The sequence below is a fragment of the Nycticebus coucang genome, chromosome 2 (genome assembly GCF_027406575.1).
Source record: "Nycticebus coucang isolate mNycCou1 chromosome 2, mNycCou1.pri, whole genome shotgun sequence".
In the NCBI taxonomy this organism is placed as follows: domain Eukaryota; kingdom Metazoa; phylum Chordata; class Mammalia; order Primates; family Lorisidae; genus Nycticebus; species Nycticebus coucang.
In genome coordinates, this window is record NC_069781.1 from 43,657,741 (window position 1) to 43,683,040 (window position 25,300).

At 39.5% G+C, this 25,300-nt stretch overlaps 2 protein-coding genes across 2 annotated transcripts in view; both read right to left on the bottom strand.

Annotated features, from left to right (window-relative positions):
• The window catches only part of LOC128596405 (phospholipid-transporting ATPase FetA-like), a 197,627-nt gene that overhangs the window by 104,114 nt on the left and 68,213 nt on the right, over window positions 1–25,300 (bottom strand). Inside the window, exon 3 of the mRNA XM_053606048.1 lies at window positions 11,771–11,823. Coding sequence (XP_053462023.1) covers window positions 11,771–11,823 — 53 coding nt within the window. The remainder of the gene's footprint in view (window positions 1–11,770; window positions 11,824–25,300) is intronic.
• LOC128570406 (SIN3-HDAC complex-associated factor) lies at window positions 5,054–6,302 on the bottom strand. Its single transcript, XM_053569500.1, has one exon. The coding sequence runs from the start codon at window positions 6,173–6,175 to the stop codon at window positions 5,510–5,512; it is 666 nt and encodes a 221-aa protein (XP_053425475.1). The 5' UTR covers window positions 6,176–6,302; the 3' UTR covers window positions 5,054–5,509.

Below are 25,300 nucleotides of genomic sequence, written 5' to 3' on the forward strand. Positions count from 1 at the left end.
CATCAAGGGCAATATAATGACAACTCTATGGCCATTCCAGAAAAAGTTCCAAAATTGCTTTATTTTTTTTTGTTGGGGATTCATTGAGGGTACAACAAACCAGATTACACTGATTGCATTTGTTAGGCAAAGTCCCTCTTGCAATCGTGTCTTGCCTCCAAAAGGTGTGGCACACACCAAGGCCCCACCCCCTCCCTCCTTCCCTCTCTCTGCTCTTCCTTTCTCCACCCCTCCATCCTTCTTTCTCTCTCTGCTCTCCCCTTCCCCCAGCCCCACCGTGACCTTAATTGTCATTAATTGTCCTCATATCAAAATTGAGTACATAGGATTCATGCTTCTCCATTCTTGTGATGCTTTACTAAGAATAATACCTTCCACTTCCATCCAGTTAATACAAAGGATGTGAAGTCTCCATTTTTTTTAATGGCTGAATAGTATTACATGGTAATACTGGTACATATACCACAGCTTGTTAATCCATTCCTGGGTTGGTGGGCATTTAGGCTGTTTCCACATTTTGGCGATTGTAAATTGAGCTGCAATAAACAGTCTAGTGCAAGTGTCCTTATGATAAAAGGATTTTTTCCCTTCTGGGTAGATGCCCAGTAATGGGACTGCAGGATCAAATAGGAGGTTTAGCTTGAGTGCTTTGAGGTTTCTCCATATTTCCTTCCAAAAAGGTTGTACTAGTTTGTAGTTCCACCAGCAGTGTAAAAGTGTTCCCTTCTCTCCACATACACGCCAGCATCTACAGTTTTGAGATTTTGTGATGTGGGCCAGCCATTCTCGCTGGAGTTAGATGGTATCTCAGGGTAGTTTTGATTTGCATTTCTCTAATAGATTGGGATGATGAACATTTTTTTCATACATTTGTTAGTCATTTGTCTATCTTCTTTAGAGAAGGTTCTATTCATGTCTCCTGCCCATTGATATATGGGATGGTTGGCTTTTTTCATGTGGATTAATTTGAGTTCTCTATAGATCCTAGTTATCGAACTTTTGTCTGATTCAAAACACGCAAATGTCCTTTCCCATTTTGTAGCTTGTCTATTTGCTTTGGTTGTTGTCTCCTTAGCTGTACAGAAGCTTTTCAGTTTAATGAAGTTCCATTTGTTTATTTTTGTTGTTGTTACAATTGCCATGGCAGTCTTCTTCAGGAAGTCTTTCCCCAGGCCAATATCTTCCAGTGTTTTTCCTATGTTTTCTTTGAGGATTTTTATTGTTTCATGCCTTAAATTTCAGTCCTTTATCCATCTTGAATCAATTTTTGTGAGTGGAGAAAGGTGTGGGTCTAGTTTCAGTCTTTTACATGTGAATATCCAGTTCTCCCAATACCATTTATTGAATAGGGAGTCTTTCCCCCAAGGTATGTTCTTGTTTGGTTTATCAAAGATTAAGTGGTTGTAAGATAATAGTTTCATTTCCTGGTTTTCTAGTCAATTCCAAGTGTCTATGTCTCTATTTTTGTGCCAGAACCATGCTGTCTTGACCACTATGGCTTTGTAGTACAGCATAAAATCTGGTATGGTGATGCCCCCAGCTTTATTTTTATTACTAAGAACTGCCTTGGCTATACGGGGTTTTTTCTGGTTCCATACAAAATGCAGAATCCTTTTTTTCCAGATCTTGAAAGTACGATGTTGTTATTTTAATAGAAATGGCATTGAATAGGTAGATTGCTTTGGGAAGTATAGAAATTTTAACAATGTTGATTATTCCCAGCCATGAGCATGGTATGTTCTTCCATTTGTTAAAGTCCTCTGCTATTTCCTTTCTGAAGATTTTATAATTTTCTTTATAGAGGTCCTTCACCTCCTATGTTAGGTATATTCCTAGGTATTTCAGTTTCTTTGAAACTATGGTGAAGGGAGTTGTGTCCTTAATTAGCTTCTCATATTGACTACTATTGGCATATACAAAGGCTACTGACTTGTGGATGTTGATTTTATATCCTGAGACATTACTGGATTTTCTGAGGACTTCCAGGAATCTTGTCGTTGAGTCTTTTGGATTCTCTAAGTATAAGATCATGTCGTCAGCAAAGAGGGAGAGTTTGACCACCTCTGCTCCCATTTGGATTCCCTTAATTTCCTTGTCTTGCCTAATTGTATTGGCTAGAACTTCCAGCACTATGTTGAATAGTAAAGGTGACAGAGGACAGCCTTGTCTGGTTCCAGTTCTAAGAGGAAAAGCTTTCAGTTTTACTCCATTCAGTAAAATATTGGCTGTGGGTTTGTCATAGATAGCTTCAATCAGTTTCAGAAATGTGCCAACTATGCCTATACTCTTCAGTGTTCTAGTTAGAAAAGGATGCTGCTTTTATTGAATGCTTTTTCTGCATCTATTGAGAGGATCATATGGTCTTTATTTTTGCCTCTGTTAATATGGTGGATAACGTTTATGGACTTGCGTATGTTAAACCAGCCTTGCATTCCTGGGATGAAACCTACTTGACCATGATGTATGACTTTTTTGATGATAAGCTGTAATCTATTGGCTAGGATTTTGTTGAGAATTTTTGCATCGATATTCATGAGTGAAATTGGTCTGAAATTCTCCTTTTTAGTTGGGTCTTTTCCTGGTTTTGGTATCAGGGTGATGTTTGCTTCACAGAACGTGTTGGGGAAGATTCCTTCCTCCCCAATTTTTTGGAATAATTTCTGCAGTACAGGAATAAGCTCTTCCTTGAAGGTTTGATAGAATTCTGGTGTGAAGCCATCTGGACCAGGGCATTTTTTTTTTTTAATTTTTTTATTAAATCATAAGTGTATACAATGATATGATTATGGGGCATCATAACATTTTTTTTTTGTTGGAAGCTGTTTTATTGTTTCTTTAATCTCAGTGCTTGAAATTGGTCTGTTCACGAGCTCTATTTCTTCCTGGCTAAGTCTAGGGAGAGGGTGTGATTCCAAATATTGATCCATTTCCTTCACATTGTCAAATTTCTGGGCATAGAGTTTCTGGTAGTATTCAGAGATGATCTCTTGTATCTCTGTGACATCAGTTGTTATTTCCCCTTTACCATTTCTGATTGAGGTTACTAGAGATTTTACTTTTCTATTTCTAGTTATTCTGGCCAAAGGTTTATCTATTTTATTTATTTTTTCAAAAAACCAACTCTTTATTTCATTAATTTTCTAAACAATTCTTTTGTTTTCCATTTCATTCATCTCTGATTTGATTTTGGATATTTCTTTTCTTCTACTGGGTTTAGGCTTAGATTGTTCTTTTTCCAATTCCATAAGATGGCTTGCGAGTTTGTTGATGTGCTCTCTTTCTGTTTTTCGAATGTAGGCATCTAAAGCAATAAATTTTCCTCTAAAAACTGCTTTTGCCGTATCCCACAGGTTTTGGTAGCTTGTGTCCTCATTGTTGTTATGCTCAAGGAAGTTAATGATTTCCTGTTTTATTTCTTCCTACACCCATCTGTCATTCAACAGAATGTTATTTAATTTCAATGCCTTTGTGTGGGGTTGAACTTTTTTTTTTTTTTTTTATTTTCTAATAAGACTAAATTTATTCAATACCCTAGTAAAAGTTTTGATTATAAGTATCCAACAGTATAAAAAGTACAAAACAGATCTGTAGATTTCTAATATATTAATACAAAGTGCATGACTACATACAGTACATCCTACAGGCAAAGAGAGGTGGAAGGGAAAAAAGAAGACTGTGGTTGAGGTCTAGTAATAAATAAATAAATACAGAAGTAGAGATGATCCATATCATAGTATATTCTACCACCAATACTGTAGCCAAAATGTACAAAAAAAAAAAAACCATTTCAAAAGAACTCAGGAGGATGATCATGGCTGGACTCCTGTAATTCACCTCAAAGGCCATGCGAGCCGGCCCAACTAACTGTGTAGTCTGTGCATATGGTGGCTTATCACATGTAGGCTTTTTCCAAGAGGAGGAAATATAAAATGTTTAGATTAAGAACTACAAAACTATAGGGTGCCCATAAAAAGTGGCTCACTCCTTATTGTTATACTACCCAATTTTTAAAATCCAGTTCAAAAAATAAAAACTAATCATGTCATTATAAGGCAAGCAAATACTCCTCCCTCATGAAAAGTCTGAACTGGTAATATTTTTCTCCTGAACTTTCAGAAAAGAGGCAATAAGAACACTTTGGTTTGGGTTCAAGTGAGAGGCTTTGAATGAGGATTTTAGAACTGAAGAACTCCAAGCACAGTATCTCAATGTCCGAAAAGCCTGACTAAAAGAAGCCAAACCAAAACCAACCCACTTACCACTAACACACACCTCTTTTCTTTTAGTAAATTTTACTTTAAATATAGAGTGAAAAAAATAATAATAAAAACCCTAACAGGTTAAAAGAAGTTAAACATCCACTCTACACAGATAAAACCTTCACAAAGATCAACTGAAGTAATCCAGAGCTAAAACTGAATTGTGCAGATTTTCAATGAAGTCATCAAACAGTCATTTAACACAAACAAAAGTCAATTATTTACATACTCAGCAAGCCCTCTAAGAAATATGCCCCCCAAAGCATTAACCTTTGTTTTGTGCCATCTGAAGACTTAAACATTTTATTTTTCAGATAGTTAAACATTTTTCATGCTGTCTACCATGTGGTAACACTTTGGTACTATTCATATGGGGTCTCACCTCTCTTAAAGACTTGTCATTTCCTTAAGAGGAGCTTTCACTCTGCTTTAGAAATTCCACATAAATCAAAATCTTTTTTTTTCTTTTTTGCAGTTTTTTTCTTTTTTTTGGCCAGGGCAGGTTTGAACCCGCCACCTCCGGTGTATGGGGCCGGGGCCCTACTCCTTTGAGACACAGGCACCACCCCATAAATTAAAATCTTTCTCAAATATTAATATGAAGGGAGGTGGCACAGGATGCAAAATACACAGTTACCTCTCTGTATATTTTTCGTCAAGGTATTTGTAACAGAAAGCTCAGTCTGTCCTGCTTAATAATCAGTAGTACAGGTTTGAATTGTCACAACCTTGGCAAGACCTTAATATTCAAAATTATTAACAATTACCTCTAGGGGCAAGTCTATGTTACTGTATTATGACAAAATTATTATCATGAGGGAAAACAAGTATAGCCAGCCATCTTTAAAAATGCCCCAACCACTGCTTCTCAATAGAGAAAGACTAAAACTACGTACTGTTTATCATACAACAAATCCCATCTCTGTCCCCTGAAATTCCCCTTAGTTTCATTCATTACAGGGGATTAAAAAAAAGAAGAAGACTTAAAGAGCACTTTACAGCAGCATTCAGCTTTCCTATGAAATACTCAGCATCTTAAATATTATGTACAATTCTTTTTTAGTCACCTAGATACTGGCTTCAGAGTTTGTGGAACTGGGGGGAAAAACAGCCCACTCAAAACTATTCTAAAAGTTGTCTTTTGGCAGAATAGCAGGTATCCAAGTTAAAAATAGGAGGGTCAGTTTGTTGCTTTGTGGTCTTTTCAAAATTTAAATCATTTTTGCTCCCCTTCTACATGAGAACCTCAGTCACCACTCCTGAGTGGAGATGGGCAGAGGCTCTGGGCCCTGCTCCTCCGGCTTCTCAGCAGCAGCTTTCTTGTTGCTGCAGCAAGGCTTGAACAGATGTGTATCGATGAGGACTTCCCCAAAACGGCCTTTATAGATAATCCCACAACATATTTTCTGTCTTTTCCAGTATGTGAGATCTAAAAAGGAAAAAACCGGTGTTCTATTAGAACCAGAAGCCATCTCTGTATCTGAACCATCATCTGACTGGTTACTGTAACAAGGAGATTGAGCTGGGGAGGCACTTGAGGTGGTACTGTGAGCATCAGAATTATGACGTTTAAATTCCTTCTGCAGTTTATTGATCTGGTTACTTTTTATCCTGTTCCCAGACAGAGTTTTCACTTTCTTTGGTTTCAATGTGGTCTTTAGACTGGGTCCTGCCCTTGCATCTACCACATGATTCCAATTTTTTTTTGATCCTGCTGGCAACTTCTTCCATCTTTTCACAAGCAGGACACAGGCATTGCAGATGTCCCCTGAACGAGTTTCATGCAACCCAAAACAGCTCTGGAAGTCCTTTTCATAGCGTTTACTGTCAGTGAATCGAGAACTGGAAGACTTAGCTCTGCAAATACAGCAGCCCTCTATACTTCGGTACATCTTTGGCTTGTGAAAACCAAACATCTTTTCTTCTGGGCAAGTCTAACAGAAGCAGCCGTTCCACGCGCAATAGCGTTGCCGAGGTGCGGAGTGCACGCCAGGCCAACCCACCCCCCACTCCAATCGCTCCCTCCTCCTCAACTGCCTTGTCTAGAAACGGGTTGAACGTTTTTGTTAGAGTTGAGTTCCACCTTTAGTGCCTTATGGTCTGAGAAGATACAAGGTAAAATTTCAATTCCTTTGATTCTGTTGAGGTTTGTTTGGTGGCCTAGGATATGATCAATTTTAGAGAATGTTCCATGGGGTGATGAGAAGAATGTATATTCTTTATCTTTGGGATGGAGTGTTCTATATGCATCTATCAAGCACAGTTGTTCTAGGGTCTCATTTAAATCTCTTATATTTTTGTTTAATTTCTGTTTAGAGAATCTGTCCAGCTCTGTAAAAGGGGTGTTAAAGTCCCCTGTTATTATGGTATTATTGGATATCATGTTGCTCAGACTGAGTAAGGTCTGTTTCAAGAATCTGGGAGCATTTAAATTGGGTGCATAAATATTTAGAATTGAAATGTCTTCTTCTTGTATTTTTCCCTTGACTAATATAAAGTGACCATCTTTGTCTTTTTTGACTTTAGTTGCTTTAAATCCACATGAATCTGAAAATAAGATTGCAACTCCTCTTTTCTTCTGAATTCCGTTTGCCTGAAAAATTGTCTTCCAACCCTTCCAACCCTTCCAATTGACTTGGAGTTTTAAATTGTCTTTTGAAGCCAGGTATGTTTCCTGCAGAGAGCAAATGGATGGCTTTTGTTTTTTAATCCAATCAGCCAATCTATGCCTCTTCAGTGGGGAATTCAAGCCATTAACATTTATTGAGATAATTGATAATTATTGATAATTGATAATTGTGGTAGTGTTCTATTCATCTTATTTTGAGAGAGTCCATTGCTTAGTTTTCTCTTTTGCATCAGTGCGGAAGTTAGGTTCTGTCCTTTAGTTTCTGAATTCTTACTTTACTGCTGATCCATTGTGATTATGAGTGTGTAGAACAGGTTGAAGTATTTCCTGTAGAGCTGGTCTTATTGTGGTGAATTTCCTCAATGTTTGTATATCAGTAAATAATTTGATTTCTCCCTCAATTTTAAAGCTTAGCTTAGCAGTATATAGAATTCTGGGCTGGAAATTGTTCTGTTTAAGTAGATTAAAGGTAGACGACCATTGTCTTCCTGCTTGGAAAGTTTCATTAGAGAAGTCTGCGGTCACTCTGATGGATTTGCCCCTGGCGCTTACTCCTGGCAGCTTGCAGAACCTTTTCTTTTGTCTTGACTTTGGACAGGTTCATCACAATGTGTCTTGGAGAAGCTCGGTTAGAGTTGAGGTGACCTGGGATCTGACATCCCTCTGAAAGGAGTGTGTCAGAATCTTTGGTGATATTTGGGAAATTTTCATTTATAATATTCTCTAGTATGGCTTCCATTACCCTGGGGCATTCTTCTCCCCCTTCTGGGATACCTATCACTCGTATGTTCGACGCTTCTTAAAGTCCCATAATTCTGTCAGTGAACTCTGCTTTGTCTCTTCTTTTCTGCCTCTTTAACTATGTGAGTTATCTCAAGAACTTTGTCCTCTACCTCTGAAATTCTTTCTTCTGCATGGTCTAAACTGTTGCTGATACTTTCTATTGCATCTTTAAGTTCCGTAATTAACTGCTTCAGTTCCTTCAGCTATGCTACATCCTTTCTATATTCTTCATATCGTTCATCTCTCATTTGATTCTGTTTTTGGATTTCCTTTTGGTTATTTTCCACTTTATCAGCAGTTTTCTTCCTTGTTTCCATTATTTCCTTCATTGTTTTCATCATGTGTATTCTAAATTCCCTTTCTGTCATTCCCAATATTTCTTTATAGGTGGAATCCTCTGAAGTAGCTACCTCATGGTCCCTTGGAGGGGTTGCTCTGGACTTGTTCTTCGTGTTTCCAGGAGTTTTCTGCTGAGTCTTCCTCATGAGTGTTTTCTTTTACCTGGTTCCTTGCCCTAATTTTCCTTTCACTTCCTCTTGCTCTTTAAGTTGCCATGCCTGTGGACTAGGGTTTCTATAAGTCCTTTTGGTACAGGACCAGAAGGATGAGAAGGTTGAAGAGCAAGAAGGGATAAAAGAAAGGAAAAAAAAAAAAAGAAGAAGAAGAAGAAAGAAAAGAAAAAAGAGAAAGGAGAGGGGGTGGGTAAAAAGGAATATTGACAAAGAGAAAAGAGGCACAGAAAGACGAAGACAGAGCAATATAGGTGTACAGTAGGGTATTTTGACACAACCTTAAAAAAAAAACCCAACCTCTGGGGGTGAAAGGTTGGGTGGTTCCCTTGAGGTCAGCAGCTCTTTGCTAGCCTGATTGGACACAGTACCCCACCTCCACCAAGTAGAGAGGAAAGACAAAAGTGCTATAAATCAAAGCAAAACAAGCAAACAGAAAATTTTAAGGAATAAAATTGGGGGAAAAACCAATAATAGGGGTAGAAACACTAGCAAAAATGAAGTTCTAATTATTGAAAAAGGCAACAATGGGAAATTGTATTTAAACTAGAAAAATGGATAAAGAAAAGAAAGAAAAAAAAACAAAAGAAAAATCTACAGGGAAAAGGTTGAAATTAAAAAACAAAACAACAGGGCGGCGCCTGTGGCTCAGTTGGTAAGGCGCCGGCCCCATATACCGAGGGTGGTGGGTTCAAACTTGGCCCCAGCCAAACTGCAACCAAAAAATAGCCGGGCGTTGTGGCGGGCACCTGTAGTCCCAGCTACTTGGGAGGCTGAGGCAAGAGAATCGCTTAAGCCCAGGAGTTGGAGGTTACTGTGAGCTGTGTGAGACCACAGCACTCTACTGAGGGCCATAAAGTGAGATTCTGTCTCTACAAAAAAAATTAAAAACAACATCAACAACAACAACATCAAACCCCCCCCAAAAAACAAAACCCAAAACAAAGCAGTATATTTATCTTGTTGAATATTGTCTGGGCAACAGGTGATCTTCTGGGGTATGAGATGTTAATCATAATGCTGATATGACTGGAGGCCTCTGCTGATTTCTCAAACCTTGCAGGGTGGAGACCCTAAATCTCTCTTCAGCCCCCTTAAAAGTCACTTTAAACTTCTAAACTTGGCTAAGCAGAAGCTGTCCCAGGAAAGCACTTGTTGCTGGGATCTCTTCTGAAGTGGCTATCCACTTACCCAGTGTGCCAAAACTGGTCTCACTCTGCCCCTGAGGGTTAAGGCTGTAAGGCGGCTCAGTCCCCGCCTTTAGGCTGTTCAGTCACTTGATAACCTGCCCCTGCCGATCCTTGCTGTGCAACTCCGAGGGCGGAGATTGCTGGGGCACTTCTCTCACAATGGCTCCATGTGGCCCACAGCTGAACATTATTTGCTCTGTCTGGCTCAGTCTGGGGCTCCAGACAATGCCCAAAGTTCTCTGCACTCCTGCCCAAGCTCTCCCAAGGAAGTTCAACTGAGTGCCAAGTCCAAAAACACCCAAACAGCTCACAGGCAAGACCTTTCCAGTTTGCAGTCTCACTGCTGCTGTACTTACAGCTGCTGGCGGGATTAGACGGAACAAACGCACAACCACTTGCCAGTTTTCCATTGCTTTTGTCCTCCTCTTGGGGTCCAGAAGTCTCTCACTGACTCCCTGTGTCCTCAAAGGGATGATTATAGGCAGATCCCACCAGCCAGAGATGCCTGGAATCTTGTCTCCCCAGAGTCACGGTGCCCAGTTGCAAGGAAGCTGTTACTCGGCTGCCATCTTGCTCCTCTCTGTCCAAAATTGCTTTGAAGGGTGCACTAGGCACTGGCATCTGTGCATAGCTTCTCAAGGGGAGAACCTTGAAGGTGACTGTAGTGATACTTGGCAATGAGGTATGTAGCACTTTTCCTAGGATAAGCTCAAAAATGTAACTGTCATACCTCGTGTGTGTGTGCACTAAATGTACATGTATATACAGAAAATGTATGAATGAAATAATAATTGTCTAGAAGCATTGCTTGTAACCATAAAGACTGAAAACACTGCAAATGTACATTTTAAAGAAACCAGTTAAATAACTATGCTAAATCTGCAGAGGAAATACTAGAAAAGAAAAGGCTATTCTTTTTCATTTTCTTTTCTTTTTTTTTTTTTTGAGATAGTCTCAAGTTGTCACCCTTGGTAGAGTGCCGTGGTGTCATAGCTCACAGCAACCTCAGACATTAGGCTTAAGTGATTCTCTTGCCTCAGCTTCCCAAGTAGCTGGGACTACAGGCACCCACCACTATACCCAGCTATTTTTTTTGTTGCAGTTGCCATTGTTGCTTTAGCAGGCCCAGGATGGGTTCGAATCTCCCAGCCCCAGTGTATGTGGCTGGCACCCTACCCACCGAGCTATGGGTACCTCCAAGAAAAGCTATTCTAAAATCATTATGAAATATCACTGGGATATATTGTTTAGGTTCAGAATAGTGTAAAAAGATGGGAAAATAACATAAAAGGGGTGCCAAAAAGTGATACACATTTTAAGAAGTCTTATTTGAAGTAAAATTGATCATTCCCCCAAAGTATACAAATTGCAGGTAAAATGGGTATACATAGCATGTCTAGGTAACTTGTCCAGTAACAGTACCTTCAATTCAATTTTGAAAGTAATACATAGATAACATCTCTTAAAATGTGTGTACATTTTTTGGCATCCTCTGTATATTTGTATTTACTTTATTTGCACAAGATGAATATACAAAACCCCAGTAAATTTGGTTTCTTATAGGGAGAAGATTTTAGAAGGATGGGGTGTTGGAACATGACCTCTCTTTCTCTCTCATTCTTTTTCCTTCCTTCTTTCCTACTTTCCCTCCCTCCTTCTTTTCTCTCCTTTCTCTTTTTCTCCCTCCCTCCCTTCTCCTTTCTTTCTGTCTTATTTTGAGGCAGAGTTTCACTCTGTCACCCTGGGTAGAGTGCCATGGTGTCATAGCTCATAGCAACCTCAAACTCTCAAGTGTTTGGCTCAAGAGATCCTCTTGCCTCAGCCTCTGGAGTAGCTGAGGCACCTGCCACAATGCCCAGCTATTTTGGGGGGTTTTGTTTACTAGATATGGGGTCTCACTTTGCTCAGGGTAGTCTCAAACTTCTGAGCTCGGGTGATCCATCTGCTTCAGCCTCCCAGAGTGCTAGGATTACAGGTGTGAGCCACTGAACCTGGCCTACTTTGCAATATATAATCTTTTTATGAATTACTTTGTCATAAATACATAAATAAGTGAAAAATGAATAAGCCAATAGAAAATGAGAAAGATCATTACTAGGTAGTTTCCAGGAAAAAGAATACAAAAGGTAAATTAACATGAAAATTAACATAAAAAGATTCTCAATCTCACTCAGAATTAGGGAAAGATAGATAACAAAATGTTTTTCATCTAAAAGCCTTGCAAAGATGAAAAAGAGTAATAATAACCCAGTTTGGCAGAAATGTGGAGAAGTGTAGAAAGTAGAATCTGTGTTGTAAGATCATCTCTACAATGAATTTACTGGTCCCCCCCCACCAAAAGGACAATATTATAAGAGAATACCTCCCCGCTTCTGAAATAGCCAGAGGCATAATACTCACTGGATATCCAAAATTATTGCTGAGTCCTCTATTGTTGGCTTGCAGACATCTCTCTTGTTATAAAAAAAGAGGAGAGAAATAATGAGAAAGATGTCCCTCTGTAAATCAGCCCGGGATGCTGGCTGCTAGTGAAGACTTTGCTAGATCAGATTCCCATAGTTTCTTGCTAAGGATATCTGTCTAAAACTGGGATTTTAATCTCTTTATTCAAAGAATCAAACAATATAATAGAAATGAATATCCTCACACACTCAAGCTTTCTGCAGGCAACAGGACTAGTAACTTGTGAAGATTTCTCTACCATCAATGCCTCTAGTGTTTTCTAGATTATGTCTCCACAGAAAACAGAATGGCCTATACCAAATTTATTACCAAACCCAGTAACCCAGCCCTCCCTCATAAGTCAATTCTAGCACCTTGTCTTAAGATAGCCTTTCTTAAATGTGCTTAACTAAATGTAAATTAATAAATCATTACTTATAGTAACATCAGAAATATCTAGGCAGATGGAAGCTAGGAGTCATCATGCTTTGCTATTCTGACCTCATTTGGAATGTGGGCCCAATGACTTCTCATCCACGTGGTAAAGGTAAAACTTAATACATTCTGTTTAGGGTTGCCAAATTTTGCACATAAAAAATACAGACGCAAAATGAGTTATGTGCCTAATATTCACTTGGGGCACAACATACTAAGAAGTTATTCATTATTTAATGAAATGCAAATTTAACTGAGAATCCTTATTTTTTTCTGGATATGTGCTTCTGTTGTTCAGGTCAGGCAAAGCTCCAAAACATTAATTACTTCTATTGTTGCTTTACTTTTATAAACAAAGATAATTCTAGAAATTAGCTCTAGAAACTTTAAATGTATATTTTTTCTAAACAACTTTGTTGAGATGTAATTTCTATACCATATAATCCACCTATTTAAAATGTGCAATTTAATAATTTTTACTATGTTCCCAGAGTTGCACAACCTGTCTATTTGCAGGTTTATGTAAATTAGCATTTGTTGTAGAGCATTCTATTACTAAGGCTCCTATTAACTTTCTGCTCTACATGCCAAAGTATCTATGTCCTCCTTCCTACTAGTTATTTTTCTTTCTTTTACGTTTTCTGTCCTTTCCTTTTAGTTTCTCCAACTCAGTTATTTTTCACTTTGTGATTACACTTTTATTAATTTTTAAAATTATTCAAAGTAATATATAAATATATTTGTACTATAAAATATTCAAAAACAGAAACATAGAAAAATGTAAAGTTTCCTTTCCTGTGCCTTCCTCTCCTCTTTCTTTTCCTAAGGAAACCACTATTAATAGATTGGACCCCTTCCTTTTCAGGGCATTTACATACAAATATATACATATATACACACACCTGTAGATAGGCTTAAAAAAAATGAGATCCTACTATATGCTTTGCTCTGCAAGTTGATTTTTCTTTTCACACTATGTATTGAGGGATATTTCCATGTCAATACATAACAGGTTTGCCCCATCCATTTGAATCCTTAATACCTAGTGTTATTTAACACAATAGCTCTCTGTCAATAATTGTTAATAGTGTTTATTGTTGTTTTGTGGTGGTGATTACGATGATGATGATATTTGCAGAAGTCTATGTATGGTAGAAAAGAGGGAAAGAAAAAATAAAATAGATGGGACAGTCTTATAAACTCTCCAGGACAGAAGAAGTTCTGTAAGTACTGTGCCAGATAGGGAATCTAGTAGAATCTATGTATAACATGTATGCAAAACAGCAAACCAATAGTTCAAGACAGGATATAAATAAGATTTTAAATGAATTGAAGAGACCCAAGAGAATTGAAATCACATGTCGACATAAAAACTTACACACAAATGTTTATAGTAGCATTATTCATAACAACCAAAAAGTATAAACAATCCAAACATCCATCAACTGATGAGTGAATAAACAAATTGTGATATAGCCAATCACTAGAACAGTATTCAGCTATTAAAAGAAAGGAAATACTGATACATGCTACAATATGCATGGACCTTGAGAACATTAAGTGAAAGAAGCCAGTCACAAAAGGCCACATATGATATGATTCTATTTATATGTCAAGTCTAGAACAGGCAAATCCATACAAACAGAAAGTCATTTAGTGGTTGCCAGGGGCTGAGAGAAGGAATTTGGAGTGACTGATAATGGTATATGATTTCTTTTCAGGGTGATAAAATGTTCTAAAATTAAGTATTGGTCATGGTTTCATAACTCTTTAATGTGCTAAAAATCAGTGAATTGCATGCTTTAAAAGGGATAATTTTGTAGTACATTAATTATATCTCAGTAAGACTGTTATTTTAAAAAAAACTGTAGAAACGAAGCACTATAGGAATTTAGGAAGGAAAGATAATTCAAGTGGGGGTCTGGGGGAGCACTGTTGAAGAAGGCTTCACTGAGACATTCTTGTACTAATCCTAAAAGATGAATACAGGTTGATTAGGTAGCAATGTAGGGGGCATGTTTCTAGGTAGGAAAATAAGTTGGTTTGGCACTGAGACTAGGCAAGTTGCATGATAGTACAACAGACAGGAAAAATCTGACGCAGGGAGGAAACAAGGTCTTAATGTCAGACTTTAATCTTAAATTTTTCTTTTTTGGGAGTCCCCTCCCCCATGAGAATGGCTCAGAGTACCTGAGCAGAGTTCAAAAGTCCTCCCATTATACTCCATGGGAGAGACCCTCTAAAAACTGGACCTACTTCCCCTACTAGGGTGCCATGCCGCTCTCCTGCCAGGCATAAAACTGTGTAAAACTGTATATATTCTCTACCTGGAATTCTGAGCTCCCGCACTCCCCTCCACTCTCACTCTGAGGTCTGGAGGCCTGTCCCCCAGGAGTCCAGATTCTTGGGTGATTTCTCGAGTGGTGTGGACAGGGCCTGGACTGCAGCTGGTTAGTGCTGATTCTGCGGCACAGGAGTGAGGAGAGGACGGTTGGCTGAGGGGAACCATGCCAGAGTGGCGGTGTCCCAAGGTGCAGAGCAGCAGCCACTTTTGGGCAACAATAGGGCTCACCAGTGGATATTCTGGAGTCACACCCCCTGTCTCTCTGGGCAACCAGAGGAGGCTGGGCATCTTCTCAGGTGGCAACCACCAGCTGAACAGATCTGGGACGGAAACTCAGGCCCTGTGAGTAAAGGGTTTGCCTGAGGCGGTACCAGCCTGGGTGGAGTGTGGGGACTAGAAAATGCACTCACAGTGCCAGCTGACTCCCAGGGTGGGGCTGACCCAGAGGACCGTTTTACTGAGCCTAAGATGCACCTGTCATCAGCCTAGACAAAGGAGGGCAGGAGGCTAGAACTGACAGCTAACCATGCTGCAAATACAAACTACCAGGCAACAGCAAAGACAGGGCCTGAGGCGCAGGTTCTGTGAACTCAACACAGCTTCTCTTCTGCAGAGGAATTTAGCAGAGACAGAAACAAATTCCACAAAGTTGTTCTGTTCTGTCAGTAACATCAATCAGGGGCGGGGCTGGAACTAAGTGAACACCCCCAGCCTTCATCAAGCGCCTGAGGTTGTCAGGCCTCACTTCCCACTGCCAGATAGAGGCAGAGAGCAGCGGCCTGGCTGAGGAGACATAGATTTCCTTGTGATTCAGGCAGGTGCCAACCCCTGGAGTATCTGCTCATTGGAGGCAACTGGGTCACAGCCCTGTGGGATTATCAGTGACTGGGTGTGACAGAAGTGCAAGGTGAGGAAGGAGGCATCAACCTTCCCAGACTAATCTATTTTCTGGGTGGATCCTCCTGATGTCATGGAGCACTGGAGCAAGTCATATTTGAGTTGTCAGCAGACCCCTGCGATCTAGTTACCAGAAACCTTTTAAACTCTTCCACCTGAGACAGGTGCTGACTGAGACAACTGATTTGGACCTTTTGAACTGAGCCAATTGCCCGAGGACTATACAAGTGGTGCCCTGGGTGTGTGGTTGTACGAAGGTTTGATTTTCCTTTTCCAATTGTTGCCTGTAGGGGGCGGGGTGACTTAATTGCTGGTATTTCTCCACAGCTGAGACTTCAACCCAGAGTAACTGTTTCACTAGGGTCGGACAGAGACCAGCTGAAAACAAGACAGAGCCACTTAGCCCCACCACACCAAGCAGGTCCCCAGTTTTTCAGGCAGTAGCACTGTACAGGTCCTTGGCAAATCTCCAGGGGAAAAGTCAAATGGTGTAAAATAATCATGGGACAGAACCAGCAGAACAACTCTGATAACATGAATAACCAGAGTAGATCAACACCTCCTAAGGAAAGATATGGCAGATGTAACTGAAGATCCCATTCATAAACAGATTGCCAAGAGGTCAGAAATCAAATTCAGAATTTGGATTGCAAACAAGATTAATAGAATGGAGGAAAATTTGGAATTAGAAATTCAAGGAGAAATTCAAAAGTTGTCTCAAGAATTCAACGAATTTAAAGACAAAACCACCAAAGATTTTGACACATTGAAGCAAGAATTGGCAGTCCTCACTGAACTGAGAAATACAGTAGAATCCCTCAGTAACATAGTGGAGCAAGCAGAAGAAAGGATTTCTGACATTGAAGACAAAGCTTTTGAATGCTCCCAAACTCTCAAAGAGGAAGGGAAATGGAGAGCAAAATTGGATCATTCTCTCAGAGAGCTCTGGGATAATTCAAAGAAGGTTAATATCAGCTTCACTGGAATGCCTGAAAGTGATGAAGTGGCTTTGCAAGGCACAGAGGCCCTTCTCCATGGAATTACGAAAGAGAATTTTCCAGACATGCCAAGAGATTCTAAAATTCAGATAGCAGACAGTTTCAGAACCCCAGCATGACTCAATCTGAATAAGATATCTCCCAGGCACACCATAATTAACTTCGCTAAAGTTAGTATGAAGGAGAAAATTCTGAACATAGCCAGACGTAAGAAAACCATTATCTACAAAGGGAAGAATATTAGAATGACTGCAGATCTCTCTGCTAAAAGCAGGTGTTGTGATTCTATTTGCAGATAAACTAGGCTTTAAACCAACAAAAGTAAGGAAGGATAAGAATGGTCACCTCATATTTGTTAAGGGTAATACTCAATATGATGAGATTTCAATTATTAATATTTATGCACTCAACCAGAATGTACCTCAATTTATAAGAGAAACTCTAACGACATGAGCAACTTGAGTTCCTCCGGCTCCATAATAGTCAGAGATTTCAACACTCCATGGCAGTGTTGGATAGATCCTCCAATAAGAAGCTGAGCAAAGAAATTTTAGATTTAAAACTAACCATCCAACATTTGGATTTAGCAGACATCTATAGAACATTTCATCCAACATAACTGAATACACGTACTTCTCATCAGCCCACGGGACATATTCCAATATCGATCACATCTTAGGTCACAAGTCTAACCTCAGTAAATTTAAAGGAATAGAAATTATTCCTTGCATCTTCTCGGACCACGATGGAATAAAAGTTGAACTCAGTAACAACAGGAATCGGCATACTCATACAAAAACCTGAAAGTTAAATAACCTTATGCTGAATGATAGCTGGGTCAGAGATGAGATTAAGAAGGAAATTGCCATTTGGATTCCCTTTATTTCCCTGTCTTGCCTAATTGTATTGGCTAGAACTTCCAGCACTACGTTGAATAGTAAAGGTGACAGAGGACAGCCTTGTCTGGTTCCAGTTCTAAGAGGAAAAGCTTTCAGTTTTACTCCATTCAGTAAAATATTGGCTGTGGGTTTGTCATAGATAGCTTCAATCAGTTTCAGAAATGTGCCACCTATGCCTATACTCTTCAGTGTTCTAATCAGAAAAGGATGCAGGATTTTATCAAATGCTTTTTCTGCATCTATTGAGAGGATCATGTGATCTTTATTTTTGCCTCTGGTAATATGGTGGATAACGTTTATGGACTTGCGTATGTTAAACCAGCCTTGCATCCCTGGGATGAAGCCTACTTGATCATGATGAATGACTTCTTTGATGATAAGCTGTAATCTATAGGCTAGGATTTTGTCGAGAATTTTTGCATCTATATTCATGAGTGAGATTGGTCTGAAATTCTCCTTTTTGTTTGGGTCTTGTCCTGGTTTTGGTATCAGGGTGATGTTTGCTTCATAGAATGTGTTGGGGAAGATTCCTTCTTCCTCAATTTTTTGGAATAATTTCTGCAGTACAGGAATAAGCTCTTCCTTGAAGGTTTGATAGAATTCTGGAGTGAAGCCATCAGGACCCGGGCACTTTTTGGTTGGAAGATTTTTTATTGTTTCTTTGATCTCAGTGCTTGAAATTGGTCTGTTCAGGAGCTCTATTTCTTCCTGGCTGAGTCTAGGGAGAGGGTGTGATTCGAAATATTTATCCATTTCCTTCACATTGTCAAATTTCTGGGCATAGAGTTTCTGGTAGTATTCTCTTTCTGTTTTTCGAATGTAGGCATCTAAAGCGATGAATTTTCCTCTCAAAACTGCTTTTGCAGTATCCCACAGGTTTTGGTAGCTTGTGTCTTCATTGTTGTTATGCTCAAGGAAGTTAATGATTTCCTGTTTTATTTCTTTCTGCACCCATCTGTTATTCAAGAGAAGACTGTTTAATTTCCATGCCTTTGGGTGGGGTCGAGCATTTTTGTTAGAGTTGAGTTCCACCTTTAGTGCCTTATGGTCTGAGAAGATACAAGGTAAAATTTCAATTCTTTTGATTCTGTTGATATTTGTTTTGTGTCCCAGGATATGATCAATTTTGGAGAATGTTCCATGGGGTGATGAGAAGAATGTATATTCTTTATCTTTGGGGTGGAGTGTTCTATATGCATCTATCAAGCACAGTTGTTCTAGGGTCTCATTTAAATCTCTTATATCCTTGTTTAATTTCTGTTTAGAGGATCTGTCCAGTTCAGTAAAAAAAAAGGAGTGTTAAAGTCCCCTATTATTATGGTATTATCAGATATCATATTGCTCAGACTGAGTAAGGTCTGTTTCAAGAATCTTGGAGCATTTAAATTGGGTGCATAAATATTTAGAATTGAAATGTCTTCTTCTTGTATTTTTCCCTTGACTAATATAAAGTGACCATCTTTGTCTTTTTTGACTTTAGTTGCTTTAAATCCACATGTATCTGAAAATAAGATTGCAACTCCTCTTTTCTTCTGAATTCCATTTGCCTGAAAAATTTTCTTCCAACCCTTGACTTGGAGTTTTAATTTGTCTTTTGAAGCCAGGTGTGTTTCTTGCAGACAGAAAATGGATGGCTTGTGTTTTTTAATCCAGTCAGCCAATCTATGTCTCTTCAGTGAGGAATTCAAGCCAGTAACATTTATTGAGATAATTGATAAGTGTGGTAGTATTCTATTCGTCTTATTTGGTGAGAGTCCATTGATAGTTTTATCTTTTGCATCAGTGTGGAGGTTAGGTTCTGTCGTTTAATTTCTGAGTTCTTACTTTCCTGCTGATCCATTGTGGTGGTCAGTGTGCAGAACAGGTTGAAGTATTTCCTGTAGAGCTGATCTTGTTGTGGCAAATTTCCTCAATGTTTGTATCTCCGTAAATGATTTGATTTCTCCGTCAATTTTGAAGCTTAGCTTAGCAGGGTACAGAATTCTGGGCTGGAAATTGTTCTGTTTAAGTAGATTAAAGGTAGATGAGCATTGTCTTCTTGCTTGGAAAGTTTCATTAGAGAAGTGTGCGGTCACTCTGATGGATTTGCCCCTGTTGGTCAACTGGTGCTTACTCCTGGCAGCTTGCAGAATCTTTTCTTTTGTCTTGACTTTGGACAGGTTCATCCCAATGTGTCTTGGAGAAGCTCGGTTAGAGTTGAGGCGACCTGGGGTCCGATATCCCTCTGAAAGCAGTGTGTCAGAATCTTTGGTGATGTTTGGGAAATTTTCTTTTATAATATTCTCTAGTATGGCTTCCATTCCTCTGGGGCATTCTTCTTCCCCTTCTGGGATTCCTATAACTCGTATGTTGGAACGCTTCATAAAGTCCCATAATTCTGACAGTGAACGTTCTGCTTTCTCTCTCTTCTTTTCTGCCTCTTTTACTGTCTGAGTTATCTCAAGAACTTTGTCTTCTACCTCTGAAATTCTTTCTTCTGCATAGTCTAACCTGTTGCTGATACTTTCCATTGCATCTTTAAGTTCCCTAATTGACTGTTTCAGTTCCTTCAGCTCTGCTATATCCTTTTTATATTCTTCATATTGTTCATCTCTTATTTGATTCTGTTTTTGGATTTCCTTTTGGTTATTTTCCACTTTATTAGCAGTTTCCTTCATTGTTTCCATCATTTTTTTCATTGTTTTCAATATGTGTATTCTAAATTCCCTTTCTGTTGGGCGGCACCTGTGGCTCAGTGGGTAAGGTGCTGGCCCCATATACCGAGGGTGGCGGGTTCAAACCCGGCCCCGGCCGAACTGCAACAAAAAAATAGCCGGGTGTTGTGGCGGGCACCTGTAGTCCCAGCTACTTGGGAGGCTGAGGCAAGAGAATCGCTTAAACCCAAGAGTTGGAGGTTGCTGTGAGCTATGTGATGCTATGGCACTCTACCTAGGGCCATAAAGTGAAACTCTATCTCTACAAAAAAAAAAAAAGAACACTTGAAAGTACTTCAGCACTATGTTTGGGGGGGCATTTTAAACAGCAAAATAACCCTCCCCCATAGCACAAAAAATGTGAAAAATGCGGCAGCATATAGGCCACAAAAGAACATTGATATATAGCATGAGAGCTGAAATAAGAAGGCAGAGTGCCATCTTGTTTGATCTTGGGAAAATGCATGTTGGATGACTCAAATTTTTCCTAATTTTTGCATTTGCTAATGACCATGAAAACACAAATGTTGATTTGGGGCCACAAATAAATTTCAGTGAGGAGGCAGATTCTGAGGTTTGGAATCTGCAAATAATGAGGATTGGTCAATCCTCTGTACTTATTTTTTATACTTCTTTCAAAGTGATTAAAAAGGTATTCTGGCTCAAAGGAGTAGGGCACCGGCCCTGTATACAGGAGGTGGTGGGTTCAAACCCAGCCCCAGCCAAAAAAAGAAAAAGGGCTTGGCGCCTATAGCTCAAGCGGCTAAGGCGCCAGCCACATATACCAAAGCTGGCAGGTTCAAATCCAGCCCGGGCCTGCCAAACAACGATAGCTACAACCAAAAAATGGCTGGGCGTTGTGGCGGGCACCTATAGTCCCAGCTACTTGGGAGACTGAGGCAAGAGAATCGCTTGAGCCCAGGAGTTTGAGGTTGCTGTGAGCTATGATGCCATGGCACTCTACCCAGGGCAACAGCTTGAGGCTCTGTCTCAAAAAAAAAAAAAAGGTATTCTGTACTTGCAAAGAATAAATTGTTTAGAGATACATAAGATTTTGACCCGTACTTAAGTTTCAAATTTTGCCCTTGATTATTTTGGTAAATAAATTTGGAAAATGGTTTGATTTTCTCTAAAAAAATAAAAAAAAAAAGGAAATTGCCAAATTTTTGGAACAAAACGACAATGAAAACCCGAATTATCAGAACCTCTGGAATAACACAAAGGCAGTCCTAAGAGGGAAATTTATAGCACTGCAAGCCTTCCTCAAGAGAATGGAAAGAGAGGAAGTTAACAACTTAATGGGATATCTCAAGCAACTAGAAAAGGAAGCACATTCCAACCCCAAACCCAGTAGAAGAAAAGAAATAATGAAAATTAGAGCAGAATTAAATGAAATTAAAAACAAGAAAATTATACAACAGATCAATAAATCAAAAAGTTGGTTTTTTGAAAAGGTCAATAAAATAGATAAACCTTTGGCTAACCTAACCAAGAAAAAAAAAGGGTAAAATCTCTAATCTCATCAATCAGAAACGACAAAGATGAAATAACAACACACTCCTCAGAAATGCAAAAAATCCTTAATGAATATTACAAGAAACTTTATTCTCAGAAATATGAAAATCTGGAGGCGGAGCAAGATGGCAGCCGAGTAACAGCTTCCTTGCATCTGGGCACCGTGAGTCTGGGGAGATAAGACTCCAGGCATCTCTGGCTGGTGGGAACTGCCTATCATCACTCCTATGAAGATACAGGGAGTCAGCGAGAGACTTCTGGACCCCAAGAGGAGGACTAAAACAGTGGAAAACCGGCAAGTGGTCGCGTGTGTTCAATCCGTCTAAACCTGCCCACAACTGTAAGTTCAGTAGCAGCGAGACTGCAAACCAGAAAGGCCTTACCTGTGAACTGTTTTGATGTCCTTGGACTTGGCACTGAGTTAAACTGCCTTGGGGAAGGCCTGAGCGGGAGTGCGGAGAACTTTGGCCCTTGTCTAGGGCCCCAGTCTGAGCCGCTGAGCCAGACGGAGCTAATAGTGTTTGGCGGTGGGTCACACGGATCCATTGTCAGTGATCTGCCCCGGCAAGCTCCACCCTCAGGGTCGCAGAGCTAGAAACGGGTGGGAGCTGGTAACCCAGCAACCAAGTAGCCTAAGGGTGGGGTTTGAGCCGCCTTGCAGCCCTAACCCTCAGGGGCAGAGTGAGACCGGTTTTGGCACACTGAGTAAGTGGATAGCCACTTCAGCAGCGATTCCAGCGAGAAAGCTGGGAAAGCTTCTGCTCAGCAAGTTTACAAGTTCAAAGTGCCTTTTAAGTAGGCCGAAGAGAGATTTAGGGTGTCTACCTGCTGGGGTTTGAGAAATCAGCAGCCTCCAGTCGTATCAGAACTGTGACTAACATCTCATACCCCAGAAGACCACGTGTTGCCCAGACAATATTCAATAACATATACAAACTACTTTGTTTTTGGTTGTGTATTTTTTTTTTCTTTTTTTTTTTGGTTTGGTTGTTTTTTTTGTTTGTTTATTTTGACGTTGCTGATGTTCCTTTGTTTTTTCAATTTCAATCTTTTCCCCACAGATTCCCTTTTTCTTTCTCAATTTTCCTAGTTTAATTATAATTTCCCATTGCTGCCTTTTTTAATAACTTCAACTTCATTTTTGCTAGTGTTTCTACCGATATAATTTGGTTTTTCACCCAATTTTATCCCCGTAAAGTTTTCTGTTTGCTTCTTTTGGTTTGATTTATAGCATTTTTGTCTTTCCTCTCTAATTGGTGGAGGTGGGGTACTGTGTCTGATCAGGTTAGCAAAGAGCTGCTGACCTCAAGGGAACCACGCAACTGGGCACCCCCAGAAGGTGGGGTTTTTTAAGGTTGTGTCAAAGTACCCTACTGTACACCTATATTGCCCTGTCTCCCTCTTTCTGTGCCTCTCTTCTTTTTGTCAATATTCCTTATACCCACCCCCTCTCCTTTCTCTATCTTTCTTTTTTTCTTATCACTCGGTCCTCCTTTCTTTCATCCCCCTTTTTTTTGCTCTTCAACCTTCTCACCCTTCTGGTCCTGTAACCCTTAGTCCACAGGCACAAGAACTTAAAGAGCAAGAGGAAGTGAAAGGAAAATTAGGGCAAGGAAACAGATAAAAGAAATCACTCATGAGGAAGAATCAGCAGAAAACTCCAGGCAACATGAAGAACCAGTCTAGAACAACCCCACCAAGGGACCATGAGGTAGCTACTGCAGATGATTCCACCAGTATAGAAATGTTAGGAATGACAGAAAGGGAATTTAGAATACACATGTTGAAAACAATGAAAGAAATGATGGAAACAATGAAGGAAATTGCTAATAAAGTGGAAAATAACCAAAAGGAAATCCAAAAACAGAATCAAATAAGAGATGAACGATATGAAGAATATAAAAAGGATATAGCAGACCTGAAGGAACTGAAACAGTCAATTAGGGAACTTAAAGATACAATGGAAAGTATCAGCAACAGGTTAGACCATGCAGAAGAAAGAATTTCAGAGGTAGAAGACAAAGTTCTTGAGATAACTCAGACAGTAAAAGAGGCAGAAAAGAAGAGAGAGAAAGCAGAACGTTCACTGTCAGAATTATGGGACTTTATGAAGTGTTCCAACATACGAGTTATAGGAATTCCAGAAGGGGAAGAAGAATGCCCCAGAGGAATGGAAGCCTTACTAGAGAATATTATAAAAGAAAATTTCCCAAACATCACCAAAGATTCTGACACACTGCTTTCAGAGGGATATCGGACCCCAGGTCGCCTCAACTCTAACCGAGCTTCTCCAAGACACATTGCGATGAATCTGTCCAAAGTCAAGACAAAAGAAAAGATTCTGCAAGCTGCCAGGAGTAAGCGCCAGTTGACCTACAGGGGCAAATCCATCAGAGTTACCGCAGACTTCTCTAATGAAACTTTCCAAGCAAGAAGACAATGGTCATCTACCTTTAATCTACTTAAACAGAACAATTTTCAGCCCAGAATTCTGTACCCTGCTAAGCTAAGCCTCAAAATTGACGGAGAAATCAAATCATTTACGGATATACAAACATTGAGGAAATTCGCCACAACAAGACCAGCTCTACAGGAAATACTTCAACCTGTTCTGCACACTGACCACCACAATGGATCAGCAGCAAAGTAAGAACTCAGAAATCAAAGGACAAAACCTAACCTCCACACTGATACAAAAGATAAAACTAAGCAATGGACTCTCACCAAATAAGACGAATAGAATACTACCACACTTATCAATTATCTCAATAAATGTTAATGGCTTGAATTCCCCACTGAAGAGACATAGATTGGCTGACTGGATTAAAAAACACAAGCCATCCATTTGCTGTCTGCAAGAAACACACCTGGCCTCAAAAGACAAATTAAAGCTCCGAGTCAAGGGTTGGAAGACAATTTTTCAGGCAAACGGAATTCAGAAGAAAAGAGGAGTTGCAATCTTATTTTCAGATACATGTGGATTTAAAGCAACTAAAGTCAAAAAAGACAAAGATGGTCACTTTATATTGGTCAAGGGAAAACTACAACAAGAAGACATTTCCATTCTAAATATTTATGCACCCAATTTAAATGCTCCCAGATTCTTGAAGCACACCTTACTCAGTCTGAGCAATATGATATCTGATAATACCATCATAACAGGGGACTTTAACACACCTCTTACAGAGCTGGACAGATCCTCTAAACAGAAATTAAACAAAGACATAAGAGATTTAAATGAGACCCTAGAACAATTATGCTTGATAGATGCATATAGAACACTCCACCCCAAAGATAAAGAATATACATTCTTCTCATCACCCCATGGAACATTCTCCAAAATTGATCATATCCTGGGACACAAAACAAATATCAACAGAATCAAAAGAATTGAAATTTTACCTTGTATCTTTTCAGACCATAAGGCACTAAAGGTGGAACTCAACTCTAACAAAAATGCTCAAGCCCACCCAAAGGCATGGAAATTAAACAATCTTCTGTTGAATAACAGATGGGTGAAGGAAGAAATAAAACAGGAAATCATTAACTTCCTTGAGCATAACAACAATGAAGACACAAGCTACCAAAACCTGTGGGATACTGCAAAAGCAGTTTTGAGAGGAAAATTCATCGCTTTAGATGCCTACATTCGAAAAACAGAAAGAGAGCACATCAACAATCTCACAAGAGATCTTATGGAATTGGAA